The sequence below is a fragment of the Corvus hawaiiensis genome, chromosome 6, assembly GCF_020740725.1.
Source record: "Corvus hawaiiensis isolate bCorHaw1 chromosome 6, bCorHaw1.pri.cur, whole genome shotgun sequence".
Taxonomy (NCBI): domain Eukaryota; kingdom Metazoa; phylum Chordata; class Aves; order Passeriformes; family Corvidae; genus Corvus; species Corvus hawaiiensis.
Window position 1 is genome coordinate 63,858,048 of NC_063218.1, and position 24,934 is coordinate 63,882,981.

At 41.0% G+C, this 24,934-nt stretch overlaps 1 protein-coding gene across 8 annotated transcripts in view; it reads right to left on the reverse strand.

Annotated features, from left to right (window-relative positions):
* Positions 1-24,934, reverse strand: part of SHANK2 (SH3 and multiple ankyrin repeat domains 2) — a 279,072-nt gene that overhangs the window by 188,394 nt on the left and 65,744 nt on the right. For 6 of the 8 annotated variants that reach the window (XM_048308457.1, XM_048308455.1, XM_048308456.1 and 3 more), the window contains one exon: positions 10,505-10,555. The exons of the other annotated variants lie outside the window; for them this stretch is intronic. In XM_048308457.1, the coding sequence (XP_048164414.1) occupies positions 10,505-10,555 (51 nt within the window). The remainder of the gene's footprint in view (positions 1-10,504; positions 10,556-24,934) is intronic. 8 annotated transcript variants of the gene reach the window in all.

Here is a 24,934-nt window from a genome sequence, read left to right on the forward strand (position 1 = left end):
AGAAGAGGAAGATTCATGGGAGGTTAAAATATATAAATGCTTAACAATAGTGGAAATCACCCAAAGTTTAATTGTGAAGAGAAGGAGGAGCAATCAAGGAGTTAGTACAACATTACTGTAAATTTTTGCCACCTTATTGCACTTTGAAGGGAATCCTTCCATGGAGCAAAGAATCCGGCATTTTACTGAGGAGACAGATCTGGGCTTGAGCTGTCAGCAAAGGAACTGGAACTCTGGGAGCTTTTCCCTCTTCTGGCTGGCTTCCCACAGGTACTGCCACTTTATGATGTAGTTAATGACAAAAACCTGCATTGCCACTTTCATTCTTATTTTACAGCAGAGCCCATTTTTATCCTGGCAGAAACACTGGTAAACCAGAAACTAAGCACCAAGAGAACTGAATTGTTGACTCTGCAGCCTTCCTGAAGCCCAGAAATCTGCACGGAGTGAGAAGAGAATTTGAGGAGAGAATCCTGGTGGGGGTTGTGAGTGTAGAAAGCAAAAAGCAATTCTGTGATTGTAGATTTTGCTTCTCAAACGTGGAGTTAGTGAGACCCATCATTATGGGACTCCATGTTACCCTCAGCACAGTTATTCCCCTCTTACCTAAGTGACTTTCAAGCATTCCTCCTCTGCTCTTATTCTCATCATCTCAATTCCAAAATGGACCTAAGAACCAAATAATTCACACTGACACTTTGAGAAAAGACACATTTGGGTTACCTGAGCAGAGAGTCTCCCACTGCAAACTTCCAGTTGTCTTCTCTGCTAAAGATGGGAGACACAAAACCATTCACCCCCCAAAATATCTTTTCTCCTAAATAGAGGATTGTAAGCTCTATCCAAAGTCATGTTATTAAGCAGGATCTTTAGAAGATAAAACCCAATAATTTAAGCTGATAATTGTCTCGCTATCCTTAGCTCCATTTAGACATTTGGTGTTAAATAGAAACTAAAACATTGCTGACTTATTCATTAAAATAACAGCATTTTAAATTATGTTAGTAGCCTACATTTCTTCATCTCAAAAATAACTGCTAATGAATCATGCTGGTACAACTAAGAAAGGATAAAAAAAGCCTGTATCCGCTGAAACGGGGGTTATCTCTGTACAAATATGTAGGTGTTTGCAGCATTTCTAATGTTCTCGGTGCTGAATCCCATTGAGAAAGGCAGGCTTGTTCACTGAACGGGTTTTGAGGTGGATTCATGATTAAAGTGATGGCACAATACTATCCCTACTTCTGCTTCAAGACGTCATCACGTGCTTGTTACGGCGTTTGAAAATGTCAAGGAAAGGCTTTTTCTCCCAACCTGCCTCTTGATGCTTCCAGCAGATTAAGTTTTGCGCTGACAGCCGGGTTTAGATTTTACGTAACAAGAATACAAAAGAAGGGACTGTTGTTAAATAGGTTAGTAAGTCAGAGCAGGTAAATAAGATCAATTGAAAGAATAAAGAAGGTGCAGGCTTTAAACCCATCATGGAGAAGTAATTTTATGTACAAACTATTTCAGAAGCAGTGCCATCTATTCTTATGTTCCTGGCATAGATCTGATGTTCATTAATTCAGTGGAAAATGCATGGCTGACATCCAAGACATTACTATGAAAAGAGAGGAGTTCTGGATATTATTTGGCAGTCACACCCCCGGACATCATGACTACTACAATGAAATTTGACTTCCGTGTTCAAGTTTCAAAATAACTCTGTTTTCTTCCGGACAAGAAGTGATGCAAATAGTGCTAATGCACATCCCTAAAAAAGAATGGGATCAGAGAAAGGAGAGGAGCTGTATGGATATGGGAACTGCATTGTGTTGCTCTGTTAGGTCATGGCATCTCCGATGCAGATTCTTGATGTCTCTGAGTAACTGCACAATGTGTGTTTAGGAGAGGAATCATTCTCACCTTGGTGTCAGCTGTACACTGGTGACACGTGTGTGACTATTCCATGTGTCCAGCAGCCCTTTCACTGGAGGAAAGATCATTTGGCATCAGCCACCTGGCATCCAGTCTGTGGCCATCTACAGAAGCACATCTAAATTAAGATGACGACTGCACTCACAAATTCAAGGGCACAATTCAGGCATGAGATGTTTCAGGAATAAATGGCACATCTTTATAAACAAAATGAAGTGCCTGAAGAATACACTGTGTATCCAGAGAAAAAAACAGGAAAGACAGAAAACATAAAACAGGGTGACAGCAGATATGCATTTCAGGTATTACATTAGGAAACTTCAGCTGAGAAGTGAATTCAAATCACTTGCAATATTTTTTGTTTGCTAGAGACCCAATCCAAAGGGAATATGCAGCCCTCAGCTCCAGCAGTGGACACCAGAGAGTTTCACTGGGAACAATCGTACAAGCATGCCCAGCAGCTCTGGCTTCTGAGGAGCCACTGCTTTAAACAAAAGAGAGGTGACCACAGTCCCCAGGACACCTCTGTTACAACAGGGGACAGAAACACAGCCACAGACTATTCTCATTCCCTGTGTCAAGTTCCCACTGGGGGGTCAGGAAAAGCCTAAAATCATTCCCTCAGCTGGGTGATGGCTGGTAGAGGGTGGTAAAACAGAAGAATATATGGAAATTTAAAAGCTGAGGAAAACTTCTATAGAATCCCCTCAAGTAAATTTTCCATGGAGTTTTAACTTATCTTTCCTGGTCAAGAATTTTGCAAAAAATTTAGAGATGACTCACCCTAAGTCCGCCTGGCTAAGACCATGATTCTCTTTGTGTTGGGAAGGAACATCAAAGGAATTCCATGCAGACAAGGAGAAGAAAGAAATGGGGCTCACAGGACTCAGACACATCTGAGAAATAAAGTACAAGTGGAGGTGGAAGGACTGGAAGACAGGAAGAAAATACAAGCGAAACTCCAGTGGCTCCCAGCGAATCTGGGAGATATAATCTGGAGGATTTTCCAATGGAGCAAATGAAGAGGCATTACTGCTGCCAGATGCTCAGGAGTGCCAGGGCTCCACGACTCAGGGAAGTGCACGGCATGCAGCACACAAAGCAGGAGGCAGCGTACACTGCGGTGCTGCACGAGGGAGGGAAGTGCAATCCCTGAAATCTGACTCAGGGTCTGAACACCAGGCACCAGTTTCAGGATTAATCAAGCCATTCAGCAGCCAAAAGCAATACAGGAAATAGTGAAGATGCAGGAGTAAGCAGTGATTTGCATTTATGTAGGAAAGACTGTGAAAAGTAAAGGCTCTGGGAATCCAGTGAGAGTCACAGAGTTCTGACACTGGGACAGAGGCACCTCTTATTCTGTGGGTTGTTAAGTAATGAATGAAGGGAAAGACACAGCTGTTTACATCCTAGCCCCAGTACAGGTGATTTATTGTTTTGCTCTGGACTCTAAAGGGACCGGGATTTCAGTCAGGAAATACAGAACCATATGAATGATGCAAGCCAGGACTGCTCCAGAACCAGAGAAATGGACCTTTGTAGGATAATTAGAAGAGACTACAGGAGATTTTCTTGTCCTTAACTGCCAGGAGTGGACTGCCTTATCTGAAAACAGGTATTGCTGGGTGCTAAATAACATCAGAAACAAAACACAGATTCTCTCCCGTTAGCAACACCTTACTCGGCCTCAGTGTGGATTTTGGTTTCGAATATCACTACCTGAGCCTCACTGACCAATTTTAACCTTCATGTGTGTTCCTCAAAGGGTGAACTGTCAGGGATTCTTTTGCTATGCACTATTACGGTTGGGAAAACCTTTGTAATTCCAACTGATCTTTCTTATCTCTTCTGCCACTCTCCATGACAGCAAAAAGGAGAGAGGGAAGCAGCTGTCTCCCAACTACAATCATTTTGTTGGTTTTTACACCTTGACGTCTCTCAGTATTCTGCATTTTCAGGACCTACCCGGCGCAGGTGATGCCTAAAGTCAGGGACAGAACAAACCTCCCAACACAGCACTGTTAATGCCAGGTGAGAAACACGTCTTCTCTAACAGGGAGCACTGCAAAGAAAAGACCTGCAAACACAGACAGGAGAAAGGAGAGGAGAAAAGAAACCCCAAGACCTAGGGACTGTGTTAGCAGTGACGAATAGACCCCGTAAGCATTTAACTGCACACAAAAGGCAGAAAGCTCAGGAAACTTGCTGGTAGAAAACACCACCATGGCTTCAGAAATGAAGGAACTGAGGAAGGAGATTGAGAAGGAGGGCTGAAGTAGTTAAACAGGAATCTAAGGTTTACCATGAGACAAAATTTAGGGGACAGTTTAAACAACATGAAAATAATGGAAAAGGAGATAGGAAATAAAAACAAGGCAGCACTTTAATCCTGATGGTGATAATCACAGATGGATAGTTCCGAGCAGACAGGCACATGCACACACAGGGACAGAAATCACCCTCGTGCCCAACAGCAAATGGTCCCTCCCCCAGGCCTGTGGGCTTCAGGAACTTTTCAAAACACAGCACATTGAGAAAAAGCTCTTAACTAGCACTAGGAAGACTTACCTAGCTTGACACTACACACTAGGAACTCTCAGGGAATTTGGGAGGATCCCAGAAAGCTGGTCATACTGCAAGATCACATCCTCAGCTGTTCATGCCAAAAGCAGGATGATCCAAAGCGGCAATTTTTGCATGCAGTCATGCCAGGCACACACAGCCAGGGGGACTTTCAAGCATGACCACAGCAGAAATTTCTTTGGATAATAATAAAGACCTCTAAGGTCCTCAAGCTAGTATGGGGAAAAAAGTGATGAGGACAAGTGTTATAAAACAACTTTAGGTTTTGTTTCCTTCAAGAATAATTTTTTTTTTAGGAAGGCACTTACTCCTTACTAATCTACAGGCATTAAAAATTAGTGTCCTTAATAAGCTGGCAAGGACACTAAATTCATTTTTTAGAAGAGTACAAGTGCTAAGTAATTCATGTAACTAACAAAAGCACTCCAGTGCTAGAGCAAAATCCAGCAAGCACTGTTGTGTGTATTCCCAGACCAAGGAGCAAAAGGTAACATGGCTCATGTGTGATTTCTGGATTCACCACTGAAGGAGTTTTCTAAGTCCATTTAATTGAATTCTGAAAGATAAACTTCACTGGGGCACAGGCCTACAACCAGTTAAAAAAACCCCAAATATTCCAAAATACACCTTTTTACACCATTAGGCACCAACCACCTGTAGAGATCTGGGGTTTCTATGCCCCTTACCACGTGGTGCTTAATTGTAGTTAAATTCATTAGTTTTACTCATTGCTTAGATTTTTCATTATATTGCTACACACACAAAACCCCCCACATTATTTGTGCTTGGTGACCCCTCAAAACATCATCATTCAGCACTCAAAAGGACTAGCATTTTCTCCACAGGTATTTAAAAGCAGTTTGACTGAACAAATATGTTTCATTTGCAGAGTATTCTAGGAGGACTGGAAAGAAAAAAAAAACAACAATTAAATCGTACCCTATGGAAAAATACCTAGTTCTTCATTTTTCTTGGAAGTATCCAGACCTACACTAAGAAAAATCTTCCACAAATACATCCTGGAAAAACCAACATTTTTGCCCACTGTGATTTGAATATTCTAATTCTGTCCAGTTGCATGTCTCTGTGAAAGCCATCATTAGATCATTTTCTGTCCCATAGCAACCACTTTGTTTTCTCAGGGAAATAAAATATTTTCAGCTCCTCAGGCAATACCTTTCTCTGTGTGGTTCCATAAATGAAGCTGTTTGTAATCCAAAGCCAACATCCCAATTTACACTGGGCTTCTCAGGGATTTATACCCATGGATGTGGAAAATAAAATGCTAGCCAGAGGCTTTTCTAACTCAATATATGTGTGCATGTACACAGTGAGAGTGAAAATTCCACATTTTATATAAAAAGCCTGGGTTTTTAATAACATTTCCTTATTTAAAATTGCAGATTGAAGCTATTAATTTACATCATTAAACAATTATTTGGAAGACAGCAATGGAAAGAAGAAAGAGGTATTGTTTTAACAGTCTGAAGGTGCAATGATAATTTATGTCTGAATTTACTGAGGGATATGAAAATAAATAAGACACCAGAGACTTTCAAGCCACTTGAGAGCCAGTCCCTGTAGCTGTCAGAGGTGACAATTTTACAGTAGTCCATAAACTTCAGGGCTCCTGGCCACAGCCACCAGTTCTCTAACAAAGGTTCTCAGTTCTTTACCCCAGCTCTCTGTGGAGCTGACTTTGTCTTTAAAAGGGTTTTTTAATTATTAAATCACGCTAAAGTGACTATACTTATCTTAAATAATTCACTGATGCTGTTTCACTGTGCAAGTCACTGCTGAAATTCCCCACAGGCATTACACAGAAGCAAACGTGGAGAGAGAGAATCACAGAGTGGAGTAAAAAGCCACCAAAGCAGTGGCATAAAACCCCACAGAAGCAGAATTGGTACTACCCTGTGATTTGCTGTGATCACCTGGGAGCTTGGGTGCTGTCCTGAACGTCGTCTCCATTCAAACATAAAAGGACTACCATGAAAAAAGACTTCTAATTTTTACTCTTTTTTAAATTTGGTAATCCTATTATGTCTTTACGTGGCATCCAAATGTTACTGATTTAAAGTTTGAACAATGAGGGGCACTGGAACGTGCAAAAAGTCTCCCAGGGGAAAACTGAAATGCTTGGGAGATGGAAGGCTAAACAGGATGCAAACACCCACTCAAAACTCTGTCAGAAGAGAGTAAGAAAGAAAAATAAGATTCAACTGGCTGTTGTACTACTCCAGCTCTTTAGGAAATCTTATTTCTCCACCTAAATTCTGAAAAACAAAATACTGAGAAGGTTAAAAAGGTAAAAGCCAAGCTGAAAGGTTTCCACCTCTGTTTAGCCAAGCTTTTCAAACCAGTGCAGAAGGAAGACCGGTAGGAATCGGTTTGTTCTCACAGTACAATTTTTTTTTGTGATTAAGCTTTAATGCAAGGCAAAGACATGAACTGAACAGCGTTTCAATGATGATGCAACCTGATGGGTGCATTGCATAATGTCATAGGATATCAAAAGATGTGTCCTGGTGTAACCTGCCTCACTCCCAGCGAGAAGCTCCTGAAAATGCAGGAAGCTCTTCACAGCCTGGAAGCCATTACTGGAACGTTGTCACTTGTTTTCAATAACTGAGCAGGATTTGTGACTACCCAGCCTCAGTGGTCCAAACTGTGCCTTCATTAGCTTCTGCAAGGCTCATCTTTCTCCTCCCATTTGTCACGATTCTGGCACATGGGCACGGAAAAGAAGGAGACAAAATCCACTTTGGGCAAGTGCTGTGCTCCTTCCTTTGGGGGCTGACTCAAAGCTGCGCTAATTAAACCAGAGCCCCCCAGGAGGGTCTCACATTCCATCAATCAGGGATGCCTGGGAGATGGGGACAGTTCAGTCACTGTGTCCTGAGACAGGGAGGGCTGATCTAAGAGCTTGCTGGGCTCAGGGAACTACTAAACCACCAGTTAAGTCAAGCCTAGATCAGCTGAAAGCTGCTAAAGAGATATGAATTAGTGGAAACAAGTCTAGCAGTTTTGCAGATTGGTACCTGGTTTGTGTTGAATTCATTTTCAGTATTTTGTATAAATTTCTCTGCACATTCATCCTTTTAGGAAGTAGATCAGCTCTCAATGCCTTTTTTATAGATGAAAGGTGATGCCACATACTGTGTGTTTATGAACAATTTATCAGTTAAAGATAGAGTGGAATTAGGAACCCCTGAGATTTTAATTCCTTGTTAAGTAATTGTCACAGCGGCTTCTGACAAGAACAGAAAAATGTCATAAAACTAAGCAGAGCTAAGCAGTCCTCAAGATAATTTCCAGTTTCTAATAAAACCAGAGCGGGTACATCTATACATTCCTTTACAAAGCCTGTAACCATGGTAGGAAACGCAGCACAATTTGATTCTGACAGCCTGTAATCCTCGTTATGCCACAGTTTGAAAAAAGAGTTTTAAAAATCTCCAAGGTCACTGCATGGTAACTCTAAACCAAGAAACACAAAACCTAATCAAACAGCATTGAAAACTTCCTTCATCTTCGCTGGGGCTCGGAGGCAAGGCTTCAAACATTCGTGTTACAGCACAGCACCACTTCGGCTGAAATAACGTAAAATGCATTGAAAACACATTGGGGAAGACCAGAGAAGGAAGTTCTAAGGGGAGCTGTGAGCAAACAATGGCAAGAGGTTGGGGATTGACTGCCAGGTCTCCAGGATGGAGAACAGCTTCCCACCTTGGGCAAAGAGCAGAGGACACTGCACAGGATTGAGAGGGTCGACAAACTGAAACATTTTCATTAAATCTTGGGCTGACTTCACCGAACTCTTCTCCAGACTCTCCTCGTCTTCTCCAAAATTGAGAAAGGTGCTATTTGAAATACCTGAACAGCTCTGAGTGGGTCAAGGCTGCAGAGGCAAATTAAAAGCTGTCAGCCCTTACAGTACTGGAGTTTCCAGGCACTGTCAGTCTTCATGAACACCAGTCCAAGGGAATCTTCATCCTGACAATTTCCTGCAGCAACGTGCAACTACACACGGAGAAATTATTTCTTTCTTTCCGACACACGTGATAATAACTCATTTTTTCTAACTGAATGTCTCTCCCCTATTTAAGTGACTTATCTCCAAACAGAGAAGGAAATTAAACCATAATACACAACACTTATCCCATATGATTTATTCCTCCAAAATGTACTGCACGAGCATCAAGGAAAACAAGGAATCTCAAGCATGTCTTACACTCATCATGGAAAATGTCCTGGCTAATCCATCCCTGCTGATTTTAAAAGTTTCTTTGGGTTTTAAGAGAACTCTGAGTGGGGCTTTTGATACTCCAACATGCATTTAAGTTCTGGAAATAATTCCTCTGATCCAGAATCAAACACTTAGTCCCACTCACTTCTGGAACTCAGATCCACAAGGTGATAAAGTAGATTTAAAGTGTCAGAAGAGTAAATAACCTCTAAAATGACACAAAGTATGTTTAACATTCCCTTTATTCTTCTGATAATACTCAGCACCCTGAAAAATCTCAGATTTCCTGTTCTTTTCTAAAGAATTGGAAGGATTTTCTTTCAAGTTTTGAGAACTTAATTACTCTAAAATGGCTCCTGTCACTCACTGCACCATGAAAAATGGATATGCACATTCCCAGATGTCTGGACACATGTCCATGGAAAAGTGGGCTTGCTGTAGGCATACCACAGGAACTCTTTATGTAAGCTTTCCTCATCTAAACTGTTCTTGATAAACATTTCACAGGAATAAATTTGAGCCTGTATATTCTACAGCCATCTTCCCTGGAATTCTGCATGGCTTGTGCAGACACCTTGCAAAAGCCAGGGCAGCATCAAGACCATTGATCAATTAAATTCCAAAGCTGGGATGATCTAAAGGATTTCAATGCCCAAATTCTGTTGACTTTGAGGAAAAAATATGGAGTTCTTTTTTTTTGATAATTAGAAAAATTCCAGCTTACAGTGTTCAGTGAAATTTCGAGTCATTGCAAATCACATTAAAGCATCAATACACTAAAACAAAGTAAAATAAATCTGTATATTAAGCAATAACCATTTCCATTAAAAGAGCCTGGAAAAAAAGAATCCTATCTATACTCATGGAAATAAGACATTCCTCTTTTTTATGCAGAAGTTTTCTAACCATGCCTGTCCTTTTTCTGCTGCACATTTACCAGTTTTCCCAGGTAAAAAGGAAGGTAGGCCCACATGGAGCAGCCTACCTGCACACAGAATCCTTGCTGAAGTGTCATCTGCAAGAAAACTGGGAGATGAGGTGCTGAACTGCATTATTGTTTCCTGACAATCTAAATATTCAGTACTCCTTGCAGAACACCACTTTTAAAATAAGTGAGGGTTTGCTCTCAAGCATCTCAAGTCATGGCTCCTTTGGCACAGGGACTGGGGTCATGCAGAATTTAATCACTGCTTTAGATAAATGATTTCATATGTACTGGTGCAATATAAAACATTTTAGGAAGATTATTCTGTTAGTCACGATGAATACACTAAACACACTTTATTCCACCCATCATGTCAATGTTCTGAAGGCCAAATGTGCAGTTTGGAGTCATTTTGAGCCCAAAATTTTTAATAGCATCATAGAATGTCTTGGGTTGGAAGGAATCTTAAAGATCATCTTGTTCCATCTTCCTGCCATGGGCAGGGACACCTTCCACTATCCCAATTTGCTCCAACCTGGCCTTGGACACTTCCAGGGATGAGGCAGCCTCAGCTTCTCTGGGCAACCTGTGCCAGGGCCTCAGCACCTCACAGGGAAGAATTTCTTCCCAGAAATCCTCTTTATTTACCACCAAGTTTAGCTCAAGTCAACTGATTATGGGTCTGTGAAACCTTTCCTTGTGGGAAAGCTGTGCTCCCGAAGTGTTCCACGTTTCACTGATTTTCCTTTACCAGGAAGAAGAGCACCAAAATCAGACCATTCTCCTACTGCCCCCAAACAGAGAAATTACTGTGGCTTAACCCTTACCTGACAGCAACGGATTCCAGGGACTTCTACTTGGATATGGAAAGCTGGATCCTTCAAGAAGGGCAAAGGAACGAAGGCAACATCAAAAAGAAGTTAGGTGTCAGAATTCCATTTCAAGGGGAGAATTTGAAAGCAGAAACCCATGAAAGCAAAGCTCTTCTGATGGCATGGTTTGAAGATGGAAAAGTGGACAGAACAAGCATTTGGAGGAGATGAGGAAGCAAACTCCACTTCCTCTTACTTCCTCCTGCTTTGCTGTCCCTGTCTGAGCATGAAATGAGGAAATGAGAGTGAGGAACTGGAAGGCTGGGAAAAGCATTAAATGGGATTAAGGCTGGCACAGGACTTGGAAGCCTGGAATATCTTAGTGACATACCTGGAACAAAGAAACGCTGCTTTGAGCGACAAATGTGCAAGTCAGGGACCAACATCCACAGTGGGGGACAAGACACCAGCACCACCCCCTTCCCTGGAAGCGCAGCAGCACCAGCACAAAAACAGCTCACAAAGCACGTGCTGGAATTATTTCAAACTGAAATCACAACCTCAAAATTATTTCCCCCTGTTTCCTCTCTGTTATTCCTTGGTTGGGTTTTGAGAATTTGTATTTTACAACCTGAAACCAGCCCGAGTATTTTCTCTGCAATTTTCAGCACCAAATACTGCAAGAAGTTCACAAAATACTCATTGGACTGGTTTTAAATATTTAGGGCATTCTGTTATTGTAGCTATTAATCTCTCTCTGCTTTTTAAGCAGCTGCACAAATCAGTGCCTTGTTTACTACGCAGCCCTTACAATTTCACACGCTTTCAATCTTCTATCTCCTAAAATGTCACACTAAGCTGAGTTTGAAACTATTATTTTACAACATACTCTGCTGCAGTCCATGTCTGGACATCTGTAACTCCAAGGAATATTGTTACAGCTGGGGAGGTTGGAAGAGTTCTGCTTTAGAAGACTGCTTTGTTCAGAGGCATGATTCCGTATTTCAGGAAGCTCTTTTTAACCACGCTCCCACAGGACTCTCATATCAAACACCATTACCTAAAGTATTTATTGTGCGTAAATCAGCCCTTAAATATTTTGTTTAGAATGGCCCATGAGTTTCAGAGTTTTGATGTTTTTCCAGTTATGATCTTGAACAAATGTGCTATAAATACGAGCCTAACCACAAGCAAACAAGGGCAACAGTTGTGCTTTAATTTCCTAGAAATCTGGAGCATCAAAGGGTATTTCTCCAATAAGCTGAAAAAGAAGGAAATATCTGCATAATCCAGGGACTGAAACAAGTGTACAATAAGATACTTAAATGCCCCTTAATAAATTAATAAAGGAAAAAATTGAAGAGGTTTTTCTAATAAGTGGATCATGGTGGGTTGAAGTGTTACTTCAATTATTACCAGCATTTAATGTGTTTGGCTCTACCTCCATGAAGCATTCCACATGTTACACACAAGAATTGCCTCTCTCTGTGCCCCAAGGCTGCTAGAGCAGGATAGGATACTCCAGATTACCCCTCTGGGACATACTAAAGAGCAAGAAGGAGGAGTGAGAAGGAATCAGTGTTCTGAGCTGACAGGAGCGACAAAGAAATAAATAAAAAAAACCCCTGCTCCTGATCGTTTCCAGGAAGCTCAAGCAGCAGGTACAACAACATGGCATTGAAATCCTGAGGGGGAGTCCCAAGGAAAGTAAGCTTGTGCTGGAAAATTGGCAACTGGCTTTTTCATTCAAATAACAGGTAGTCAAGGGGAAAAGAAGAGAAAAAGCAAATGTTGCCAATATTTTGGCATTTGTAGGAGTTCTCCAAAAAAAGCATATCTAGGTTCTCTCCAGCTTTAACCTGAGAAAGAAATGCACATTAATGCTGCAAAGGAGCTGACACTTTTAATCTGCAGCCCACTCAGCCAAGGAACATCCACTTATACACCCTCATGCATTATTCACCAGGAAAATTGAAATAATCTGCCCGTGGTTAAGCAGCTCGGAAGCAAATGCAAATCATGGGAAAGCAGTTGAGAAGGAGGATCATTCACAACTCCTGACACTCCTCCACACGACTGGAGCCTCCCGTGGGAGCAGCCAAATCATTACAACCCCAATCCCGGCTGCTGGCCCTGGGAATTGGCCTCTTTCTGTTCTGGTGGCACAAGCACTGACCTGTGGCCATGCTTGGAGAAGGAACTTGCTCAGTTTTTATTCAAGTAGATTCTCACTCCTTGTCAATGAAGGGGGGTCCTTGGGCACACACCTGAGAAAGTCTGGTTCTTTATTACTATTATTATTATTGTTGTTGTTGTTGTTGTTGTTAGCCTGTGATCATTCTAGCACTGGCTACAATCATCTGCATTCTTTATCTGACTTGTGAAACTTTGGGCAGGCAAAATAAAGTTATACAGAACAAAGCCTCCAGTTTTTTAAGAGGGAAGAAGTTATTGCTGTCACCACCTTCATTTCCAATATTGAGATTTCACAGGAAATATCTTAGGCCATGATTTACAGCAATTTTTTTTTTTATCTATAGGAATATACATTAAGTTCGGAAAGAATAAATTCATTTTTTGCCTCCATCCCAGTCAGTTGTTTTGAAGTTATCCACCATTACTTCCAGGCTAATGTGAACAGGAGAGGGATGCATAATTCTTGCAAGTTTATACAAATTACCCTGGATAAATTCTCCATGAAATCTACATCAATCTTATGCTATGAAGTGTTTCCGTGTGCCTGAACTTATCATCACAGTGGTTGTAAACACTCAGGTGGTTGTAAGCTCCATGCATTAATGTTCTTTATCAGAATGTAATAGCTTTAACCCCTCTGGTTTTAAGGAAAACCATTACAGCTTTGTTTGTGTTTAGTTTTTCCCCACAGGTTTTCCACAGTAAAATAACTTTCAATTCAGTGGAACTGGTTGGAATTGGCTACTCTAGACCTGATTTCAGGAAATTACAAAATGACAGAAAGCAGAAAACGTTCCTGTCATAACCATAAAACTATAAAGTGTAAAGTAATGAATAAAAAATCAGATAGGCCTCACTCTAGGTAGCAAAGAAATCCATTAGGGTCGTATATATTTGCAGTCCTTTCAGAAATATATTTGACTATCAGAAAGCCTAAGGAACAAAAATTCTAAGTGTCAGATATTCCAGCTAAAATGAGGAAAAAAAATGTTCCTACACCCAGAATTCGTGACGAAAAATTGCTCCAGTAAGAATTTGGTGACTTAATTGTATTTCCCTTCATGGATTTTGGGTGAAATTCCCTGTGTTGTAGTGATTCTGTAGCAACAGATACCACTCAGCCAAGGGAAACAGGAGCCCAGGACAGAGAGAACAGGGTTGGGCCCTTCCTTTATGGAAAGTAACCAGGACATTTTTAATGTCCATCTAATCCAGACCAAAGCTCTACTGCCATGGGGCCTTCTGGAAGATTTCCACAGAGATCTCTACTCCTCCTCAGGAAGCCCAAGCCCAAGCACACCCTCAAAGAATGCTATCTCTAATTTGGTCCTTCAGTGGTGATGCTTTCACTATAGTTATAATAAATATTCCACAGACTGGAGGTATTTCCTTGCCAAAAATTACCCCTAAATTTCAGATCAACTGAAAGCTTAAAAAATCCTTTGAAATAAGCTATTTATGTCACTGGCACATTGTAAACACATCCTTAAAATTAAACTGATTGTTCATTTAGGTTGAATAATTAAAAATCTGCTGTTTCAACTGTTGACCCAGGATACAAAGCAGTGGCATCCTAGAAATAAAGGAGATGAAATATGTACCCAAGTATTTTGCAAATACTTCAGAACTCTCTTCACATTTAAACTAAAATGACCTTATTCCAAATTTTCTGCAGTAAAAGAGAAAGTCTTGACTACCAGTAGACAGAGATCTGACTTCGATTTCAAGCTTCATTTGGGTCGGTGCTAATTCCACTGATATTTTTACGTGGCTGCAGGGAAAACAAAACAACACAAAAAGGTAGCCCTAATGGCTTTATTTTACACACATGTAAATCTTGACTCTGCATGTTCAGTTTGATGTTACTGAAAGATATCCAGCTCTGCAGAAAATATTCTTTATCTAATGAGAAAAGACTGATCTGGATTTGATCCGTTTAAGCCACCCATTCCCACCTTGCCACATCAGGAGTAAGCAACTCTAAAATGTTATTTAACACCAAACCAAAGCCATTGGAAAAGCACATCCGGCAGAGGTGGCTTGGTATTCTCAAAGCCAAATGTTAGGAGTGCTAAAAAAAAAAAAAGAAAGAAAAAAAAACCATAGAAAAAACTTGCTAGAATTCTGAGACTTCTTTACCACGGTATGATACTTGCCTGACCTTCCCTTATTGCCTGGGAGCAATTCAACCAGAATGGGGAATTTAATCCTCCATAATATGTATTTTAATGACTCATTGTTTTCCTATTTCTTTCTAGTTCCTGCAAAGCTTAATGGACTTGAGCATGATTATTAAAATGCTGCAAATGAAAAAAAAAAAACAAACAAAAAACCCTCGAAGTATCTAGCAAAAACAAAAAGTGGAGATGCAGTAAAGGACGTTCTAAAATTGGAGCCCGTTTTGTTAGGGATGGGAGCAAAGTGTCGGAGCCATATGCTGGTGTAACACAGGCAAACGGGATACAAAGCTTATGTCATTGCAGCTTGCTCCTTCAGAAAGAGCTATGGCAGAAAGATTCCCCAAATTTTACATTTCGATTTGCATGCAGCTCCAGATCAGTACCAACATTTGGATATCAGAAGTCCATTAGAGTTCATCTTCCTGTGTCTAGAACATGTTGTTTCCAAATAATAAATATAAATAAATGGCTTTTAAGCAACTCCTTACTCCCAGCTTACTCCATTTTTTTCACCTTTTTTTCACAAAGAGAAGCAGATTTTTAAAATCTGCACAGTTATCTTTCAGATGACATAGGACACAGCCCAGCCGCTGCCAGGAAAAAAAAAAAGACTTTGTCTTTTTTCTCCTCCAACAGGAAACCCAAACACACCCTAAGATAAGGCCCTAGCCTAAATCCGCAATAATTTCAGTAGCTTTTATCCAGATTTACACTTCTTTAACGCAGAACACGATTTGTCACTTGCATAACAGAGTTTAGACACCAGGAAAACTCCCTCTGTCATTTGAACTTTCTCCCTCCTCAGCTGGCACAGTACGAACTGCAGCTGGTGATTCGGACACAGCCATGGGTGGACAAAAACACAAACTGCATTTGGATAATTTCACAGTGGGGGGGTTTTCAGAAACAAGAAAATAAAAGTAAAACAACAAACAAATCCCAAATTCTGTTAAGTCTACCATCTGATCAAAAAGTTCTTCCCAAGCACTGTTCCCTCCAAATCTCTGGACACACCAAAAATTACGTTTAACTGCATAGAATTTCTGCCAGTATGTAACTTTGAAATGTACTTTGTAAGATAAGAGCTTGGACTCCACAGAAGGATGAGATGCAGTGTTAGCCCACAAGGATTTTGACTCATCTAGATCTCCCTCACTTAAAGGAGAGAAAGCTCCACCAGCTTTGGAGGTAGAGTGGCTTCAAGCTTCAGTTTTCATCAGGAAAGACGATGAAAGGGAAAACCTTCTCCATCCCACCATCATGAGAAAATGTATGTCCTCCCACCATGCACAGCCAAAGCAGCAATGAAAAAACCCCCACACAAAAAGGTGACAAAAAGGAAAACACAGTCCCGCGTTAAAAACCTAAAGCATGTCCTATATTAGCAATCTAGCTAATGAAATTTGCTTTCATTTAGTTGAAATAAACAGTATCAGATTAGTTCCTATATTATTTTGTCTCTCTTGGCTAACTTCACACGTAAGAATGTTCCTCTGTTGCTTATGAAGATGTCTGAAGAAACATTGTTATGCTAATGGATCAGAAGATCATATATATTCTGTCCTTAGTACAGAGTGGAAAGGAATAGTCACCAGACTCTTGGGATCACTTTTAACTACTTTTAATTCCTAAACTCCAATCTAAAGTCACAGAACTTACAAAATGCAGAAGTTCCTGGATCCAGTCAAAGAAGTGTTTGCAAAAGAAAAAGAGTTTTAGCTTTGGATCAGTCAAGCTCTGAAGAGGTGGCAAAGATTACCCTGCACAGGGCTGGAATTCAGCCTTGCTCTCTTTTAGGATGAGGGAATAATTGTCCTTATCCCAATAATCTTACCGTTTTGGACAGAATTGCTTGAGGGAAGCAAAAACCAACATATGCAGAAATCATTGCAACTTCCTCAGACACAAGAAATTGTTGTATCTTACAGGGGAACAGAAGCTGAATAACCCAGGCAAAAAACTGGGAGAGCCCAGAGGTGCAACACCACAGAGAGCTGGCACTGACAGAAGTGAAAGGAAAATGAGGAAAGGTGACAACAGAAGAAAGAAACAGGAAAGAAAACACAATTAAATGGGAAAGTGATCCAGAACAGGCAAGATGCAATCAGCTGAAAAAATGATAATATCTTTATTTGGGGTGAAATTAGTAGTTAGCCAAATCCAATCCAGGATTTGAGTGCGAGGGGCTGAATAGCAGGCTCTGGGTGCTACAGCTGATCACAGATGTACTACCACTGCACTGATTGTGCATGGCTGGGGCAGACAAATTACCTCATTCCAAGAATTCCTCAAGCCACACTGATGCTGTCAGGCTACACCAACAACCTCCCTGCTTGGAGGCTTTTGGAGTTACACACAGTCCAAAACTAAGCTCGGGGCTATGGCTTCCAGTCTGTGGCCTCCCAGGGGCTGCCTCTGAGCACATGTCAAAAACTTCTGGGATTGCCTTCAAATTTTTTCTTGGTTCCAGTTCAAGGAACTTTTTCTTGCCTTTCTGCTACACTGCAGGTCATTGCAAGTGGTTCTCTGCTGGTTTTTTGGGTTTCCAGCCCAGGAATATCAACTGTGCCACAGAGCAGGACCCCGGCGCTTGCCCCCGCAGCCAGGTCAGTGCCAGAGTCCCTGTGTGGGCTGGGGGCTGCTCACAAAGGACCAGAGCATCTCCTTTCCTCCCTCCAAGATCCCTAACTCCTATTCATTTTTAAGGCAAGGGAACCACAGGGTTTAAGCACAACCCCCCAGAGCAGATCAGGGAGAAAGAGGCACCAGGCTTCTCAGCATCTCACATTCTTCAAGTAACTGCTTAATACTGAATGCTAAATAAAATTGCCCTGGAATACCTGTGGATAAGGGGGGAAATTTCTGAGCCACCAGTACTTGAGAATCCTTTATTCAAAGGCATTTTTTATGGAATTATCTGGAAATAGTCAATTGATTGCTGAAATATAGCTAACAAAATGTACCATTCTACTTGTTATTTTATTTGTTTTTATATGCATCATTTCCTGCCTTTAATTTTAACTCCATGCCCTCTAAGAAATGCAATCTCACAGACAGATCCTCCCCTTTATTTTCCTGTAATAATAACATAGCAGTTTTCTCTAGCTATTTGCAATCTCTTCATTCCCTTCACAGCTTTTCCAAGCCATGGAATGAAGAATTATGTAAAAATAGGCCACAAGAAACCAGACACACTTGATCTGCACAGCAAAAATAGAGCTCTTTAGCACCTGGCATTCTCAAGAGTGTTAATGAAGCTGGCAAGATAAGCCAGGCTTTGACCCAAAATAAAAAGCTTAGCCCTCAAAAGAAGGATAAATCTCAACTAACATAAAAATTCTGTCTTTTGGTTTCTTGCAAGGTGTGACCCCAGACGTCTGGACAAGTGCTACACGGACAAGCAGGGGGATTGGGCTTCCCATAGGTGGGAAATGCAGGAAGAGGACAAGCAATGCACATGAAAACATTAATTTTAGCCTGTTATAATCCCTGAGGGCAAATTACAAATACACCCTGCTGCCTGAAATCCCAGGAGTGCTCCTGGCTGAGGGGGAAGCCAAAAGAAAGGAAAGGGACTCAAAGGACAAACAATCAAGCCTGTATTTGGGAGGCTTTTTTCAGGAGCAACAAGTAAATTCTTCAGGATAAATAACTGATTTGTGTTGAATTACAGATTTGATAAGGCACATTTACAACTGAAAACGCATCACAGAATTTATGTTAAATTTTGCTACCTTGGATGTTCCAAAGAGATGTAAGAGGCTGTTTCCCAAGCTGCAAATGCTATAATGCAAAAGATTATGCAGAGAGAATGGAAGTTTATCAAGTAATGGGGTTTTTGGTAAGAGAATAACATGGGAGGAGGGACAGAATCTGAACTTCTGGAGTCAGCAGAAATATATAATTAAGAGAAACCAGTGTTACCTCTACACATACACAGACAAAACAATCTTAATGCTGTAAATCTTCAATTCAATAAATCTTTCATTGTTTTCATTCAGCGTGGATTTCACCCAATTAGAGCCACTTGGCTGGATAACATTTACCCTGCAACTTTTTCTGAATCAAGGTGATATCATAATCCTGCCTTTTACAAATGATTCTGAACAACTACGTCAGCAACACTGCCTAGAAAATGGAAGAGAAAACAGGCTTTTGGCTTCAAAAGCCGCAGATGAAATTATCAAGATTCATAGAATGGGTAAGTGAAAAAAAAATCAAAGCAGAATGGAGATTTGCTAAGGAAACAGCCTTGTTAGACACCACGAGGTGTCCCAGGCCATGCAGGACATCCAGCAGTGAAATAGAACTGCAGAAATAAAAATCTCCAGCTTATTTAAATAGAGAGGGAGTGACAGAGAAGGTTCAGGTAGTATCATTAGCTTTGGATTCCCTGGAATCTCTGTCCAAGATCCCAAGGAGACCTGATTTAAATACTCAAAGTGTTTACTCTGAAAATGTCTTCCACAGTGTGACAAGACCTTGACTGCAAAAGCTGCATCTTACCCTGAACTCCACAGGAAAGTCTCAGAGCCAGCCCAGGAGATTGAGATATAAATGGAGTGACAGCACCAGCATGAAACATCGTGAGCAGTGTGAAATACAGTGTGAAACATTACACTCATTACAAAGCTCTGCGCTTCAGAGCCTGTCCCTTTATCAAGCCTCATCTATAATTTGACAACAAACAGGCCTCTGGGATGATACTATTTCCTTTTAAAGAGGCTGAATATTACCAGATCAATTTTCACAAAGTTCTGACAGTAGTACCTTGTTATTAAAATCAGAGTATTCATAAGGCATTAAAACAAATTTCTTCAGCGAAGCTTCAGTTCTTAAATTGTCAAACCATTGTATATTGAAAGGAAAACATAACATCAACTTAATTCCTATAAATAATGAAGTTTGACTGAAAACTGGTATGTTGAGCTGTTAAAAATTATGTCAATACAAATTCAGCACAGTAGAAAGAGGAGTTGCAAGTAATGGAGTCAATGCAGTGTAATAAATCTGTTCAAAACAGAGAATATCAGCAGTTACTGAATAGTCCTACTTAACCCTTTTCACATTTATTTGAGCCAATCTAAAAGTGAGATATTAGCCTTGAAATCAGTAAGCTCAGGCAAATACTGAGTTTTATATTCATAGGAAGTTTTTTTCTAAATACAAATATTTGTTTCATATGATTGGAAAAGTAACAAAATTACAGCTGTATTTGGAAGGCTTTCCTCATCCAGATCCAATTGTTCCATGGATGTTTTTCCCTTCCCCAAATGGGAGTTATATTGAACCTAATTATTTTCCATAAAGCAATGATGAAGATACACACTGGCACATAAAAATCCACATACTCACAAGTTACAAACCCAATCTTGTGCCATCAGTCTTAACTTTGTGGTCTGCTTTTAGCCTAATCACAGAAAGGAAATTATTGGGTGCATAAAGAGGTTTGTGATGAAGTGCTCAGCGTAAGGACCTACATTACACTCAGGGTTTCATGGGGGTTTTATTTTTCCTTCTCTTCCCTTTTCTTTTTTTTTGGGGGGGGGGGGGGGGTTGGGTTTCTTGGAGGGAGTTTTGGGGAGGGATTTTGGGGGGTTTTTGGTGAGGGGTTTCTCTGCTAGGTTTTTTAATTCATTTCTGCATTTACTTTGGGAAACACAGGAATTTTCTTCAGGAATAATTCATGACTATTCTTAACAATCTCTATTTTATCTTCCTATTCTGTTTTTTCTTTTTAATCTAGCATTTATTTCATGTGCTTTCATCTCTTTCTCCTGTGTTCTCACCATTGTGAATGGAAGGAATAGAGAGCCCTGGGAGCCTGCACACATCTCTTTCCCCACTTGTCCTACCTCTATTTTTGCCCTGGCTCCGCTGTTCTGCCGTTTGAAATCCCGCGTGGCATTTGACACAATCTTAGAGAGCTCTTGAGGCTCGTGTGGAAAAATGATTTAAAGAAAACACATTAACTTTTGAGGAATACCAGAGCTCTCCGGGAGACTCTTCAAACAGTTTTCCTTCTGTAGCATCCTTTAGTGGGCAGCCTGATATCTCGGGGCTGCATTGACACATCCCTTACCCCAGCAACCATTGGTCTCCTAATATCCTGATATTGATGTGGCCATCGAAACCCTCCTGTTTTGTTACACTGAGACCTAGATGTAGATATAGATATAATCATGATTGAAATGCACAGATCACATACTTCCAATGGGCACAGCCTCTCAAAAAAGGCACAATTACAGCAAAGTTAGGGATACAGATTTTAGTGGAGCCTGAGGAAAGTTAGCCTCAGATAATGCTGATCAAACTGCAGTAGAAATAAACCTCACCATAAATGTGGTGTTTTCTTATATTTGATTTAAAACTCAGAGTTTTTCCTTTCTGACATTTCAGCTCTGAGTAGCTCAGGAAGGAAAATGGGGCACAGACACAGCACAGCTGAGGAGCCTCAGCCACACTCAGGGTCCACTTCCAGATGCCAAGGTGATTTTAGAAGCAAAATATGTCTGTTTAAAGAAGGGGTGATCAACACCAGAACAACTGAAAAAAAGGATCCAGCCCCATTAGATCACAGGACCAGGACACAGCTTTCCAAATCCCATTTACAGTCTTGCAGGTCTTTAACAAGACAAAATGTTTTTCCTGGTTATAATCCAGTTCAAACAGGAGTGAGTTAATATAAAAGCCGTAATCTGCACCATGAGAAGGTCAGACAGCATGATCACATAAACCCCTTCCAGTTTTGTGATCTATGACCTATAAAACCAAATCAGAGGTGACTGAACAAATTTCAGGTCACGGATAGACTCAAAAGCACTATTTTCTTTTTACATCCCCTCAGCCTAATTCAACTCTTTAACTAATTCTAGTAACTGCCCTTGTCTCCCAAAGACATCCTGGTGTAGGACCAGGCACCACGCTGAAGCTGAAAGCAGACTCCTGAGGGATGGGTCATGTGCTGACCATTCTAATGACTCCAAGGGGAGCTACAGGGGTGACATGGATCCAGCTACCAGGCTGAACAACACTGGCACTTTCACACACAGGGAGTAACTGAAAATCATGATTGGAAGTTCCAGGCTGACATATTAGTTCAGAATTGCAGCATTTGAGGTGTTTGGGGTACTTGCACTGCCGTCTGCTCCCCACTTGACCCTTGGCCTGCATATTGAGCTCAATGGCATTACCCTTTTATGGATTCCACCAGAATTCTGAGGACACTACAACCCACTAAATTATTTTTTGTAAAGCAAGAAATGAACCTTATTCATTTGATAACCTGTTTGAGATACAAAAGTACATTCCATTTTTGTCCCTGTCAGAGCCACTGTCCCTGGCATCCTCAAACCACTTTTTCTACTTCTGTTTTATGGCTTTATTTCTCTTTTTAATTCCATGACTTGCACTAGTTCTGTACATGGCCTCTGATTTTACTCCCCAGTATAGTCCCTCAGTGGGGTTAAGACAGCGAAAGCTATTAAAAAACACCACCAAAGGCAAAAAAGCCACTACTGCTGAAAGGATCATGTCTTAGAGCAGCCAAACCCTTGAAGGGCTTGGGAAAGGTTTCTGACCCGACTCTGATGAAACAGCTCTGATGATAGGAATGTTGCCAAAAACAGCACAGTTCCAGCTGCTGGATACAATGGTCCCTTCCCTGAAGGTGCAGAGAAGGTGAGAGCCATTTCTGCTGATGAGGAGCCAGTGGACTGGCAGCTGGCTGGAAGGCAGATCTGGGGGAGGCAGGAGCTGCAGGCCCTGCAAAGGCTTCCAGCCATTTGGATCTGGGAGTAAAGAGTGGGGCAAGGCTCGAACACGGAGCAATTTCCCTTTCCTTTCCTCTGCCACCCTCCCAGGCATCTCCAGGGGATGTGCCAGCGTGACCTGCAGCCACTGCTCAGCCCAGAGCTCTGCCTGAGACCAAAACTAGCTCAAGGGCACTGGAAGCAGCCTGGGATTCCTCCAGTGGGTTATTTTTGGCTCAAGTGCCAGGCTCTTCTGGTTCAGTCTGTAAAATAAACTCTAGGAGGAGTAGCTGTGGCAGTCGTTGCCTACCTGGCAGGTGGCAAGGACACGCTGCAGGCTGGTTTACAAAACCAGGCCAGAGCATTCTGCAATCAGCTGTACTTACATCAGCAGTTACACATGGCACCAGCTCTCTCCTCGCCTTCCTGCTCAGAATTTCAAGTGAGCCCCAGAAATGGCCACACTCCACAGAATTTGCATGCCTTAGCCTGCAGTCCCTGTTATGTGCAGAGAATACACCCAAGTTCAAAGGCCAAGAGCAACCAGCTGCTGGAAACAAAGTTTAAACTTTGAAATAAAGCGAGTTACTGCACGATTTTGTACCAACACACACACAGAAATAACTAACTTGTGATCAAAGGGAGAAGGAAAACCACTGTAAGTTTTTCAAGCTCTGCCCTACATTTCAGTGTGTAATTACATTAACACACAATTCCCAGTTTTCCAATTTGTTTGCTGCCACGTAGCAAGACCGAGCACAGGAAATTCTATTTCTTGCAACCCTTCAGAGGAAAACAGAGAAATAAGAGCAGCAGATTTATTTCATACCAACCAGTATTTGTTTGCTTGTAACCCAGTCTAAGTATCATTAATGCAAAGGGGTCTTTTTCTATGGACACGGGAAACATTTTTTTATTTAGCAGAGGTATTTGAAAGAAACTGCAGAAGGAACACAGGATTATGACATCCTACCACACAATATGCATTTAAAACGTGGGAAATTCGGATCTCGGTGGTTTTGCCATCCGGAATACACTGATATCATCCTTTTCCCACATTAAATGCTCGCTCACATTAGAAACAGGTTAATGTTTCTCCCAAATGACAACTCCACAGCGCTACAATAGATGTTTCTGTCCCTTTTACTTCTATTAAATAACAAGTGATAAAAATAGAACAAGTCACTGCACGCCACTGACAGTTTTGTAGATTTTCCTTTTGCTTTGCTGCCTTTTCCTCTTTCTGCTGTTATCTGTCTCAATCTGATCTCCCCCAGCTTGAGGAGTATTCTGCAGGCATTTGATTGATGAAAATCAAAATTACTGAACCGTTCCCCAAACCCAAATAAATAAGTAAACAAACAGAATATTCCTTGGGCTGGCCAGCATTTCATAGCAACACTTGCAGCTGAAAAACCAAGATTGCTGACCTCAATCACTCTCATCTAATTACAGAAAATGAGTTAGAAAAGCAATTCTACCACAAACCAGCTAATATCCTCGTGTTCTGAAATACCTGTTCTGCTCATTCTACAATAAAATACATGTTCCTTATGTTTACAGTCACAATGCCAGTTCGAAAACCCCACATTTTTACTCATACCTGAAAAAATGTTTAATTTCAAAGCAATTTCTCTGTGTGGAATACGTCTACAGACTGTATTAGCAGATTTTCAAAACTATCAAAATAAAAACACCCATGTGAAAGCACAGACAAACCATCACACACACACACACATCTCTCTGCATAATTATAGAGGAATACAGGAACTCTGACTTGAAGCCTAGCAACAGTATCCAAGTATTAGTTAGTCTGCTAATCAACTACCAAAAACTCGCACACCAGCTCAACGTGCTTCATTTTCCTAAAGCAAACGAAAAACCAGACAAAGGAATCCTATCCCTCCTAGCTCCAGAGCTGCTGAAGGACAAGATGCACGATAGAAAACAAACCTTGTTCACTTGAAGAGGAACAACCCATGTCATTTAGTCCATCTGAAAATTCATCCCATCACAAAGAACCAAGGCAAAAGAGAGATTTAAAAATAGGTTATCCAAGCCAAAGGATTATCAGCTTGCAACATACTTAATATCTGCATATCTGTATCTAATGAAAGCTTCAAAATTCTTACATATATGATTGGGTTTTGTACCTCCATCCTATAGGAGCCATAGTAAATTCTGTACAGCAAATGCTTCCTAAATCTGCTGTGCTCATTTAGTCACAGACAGCTGCAGGCTGGATGAAAACAATCAGGGATTAACTTTTCTATTCATCACATCTTTTAATCCATTACTTTCTCTTAGTTTGCAATAAA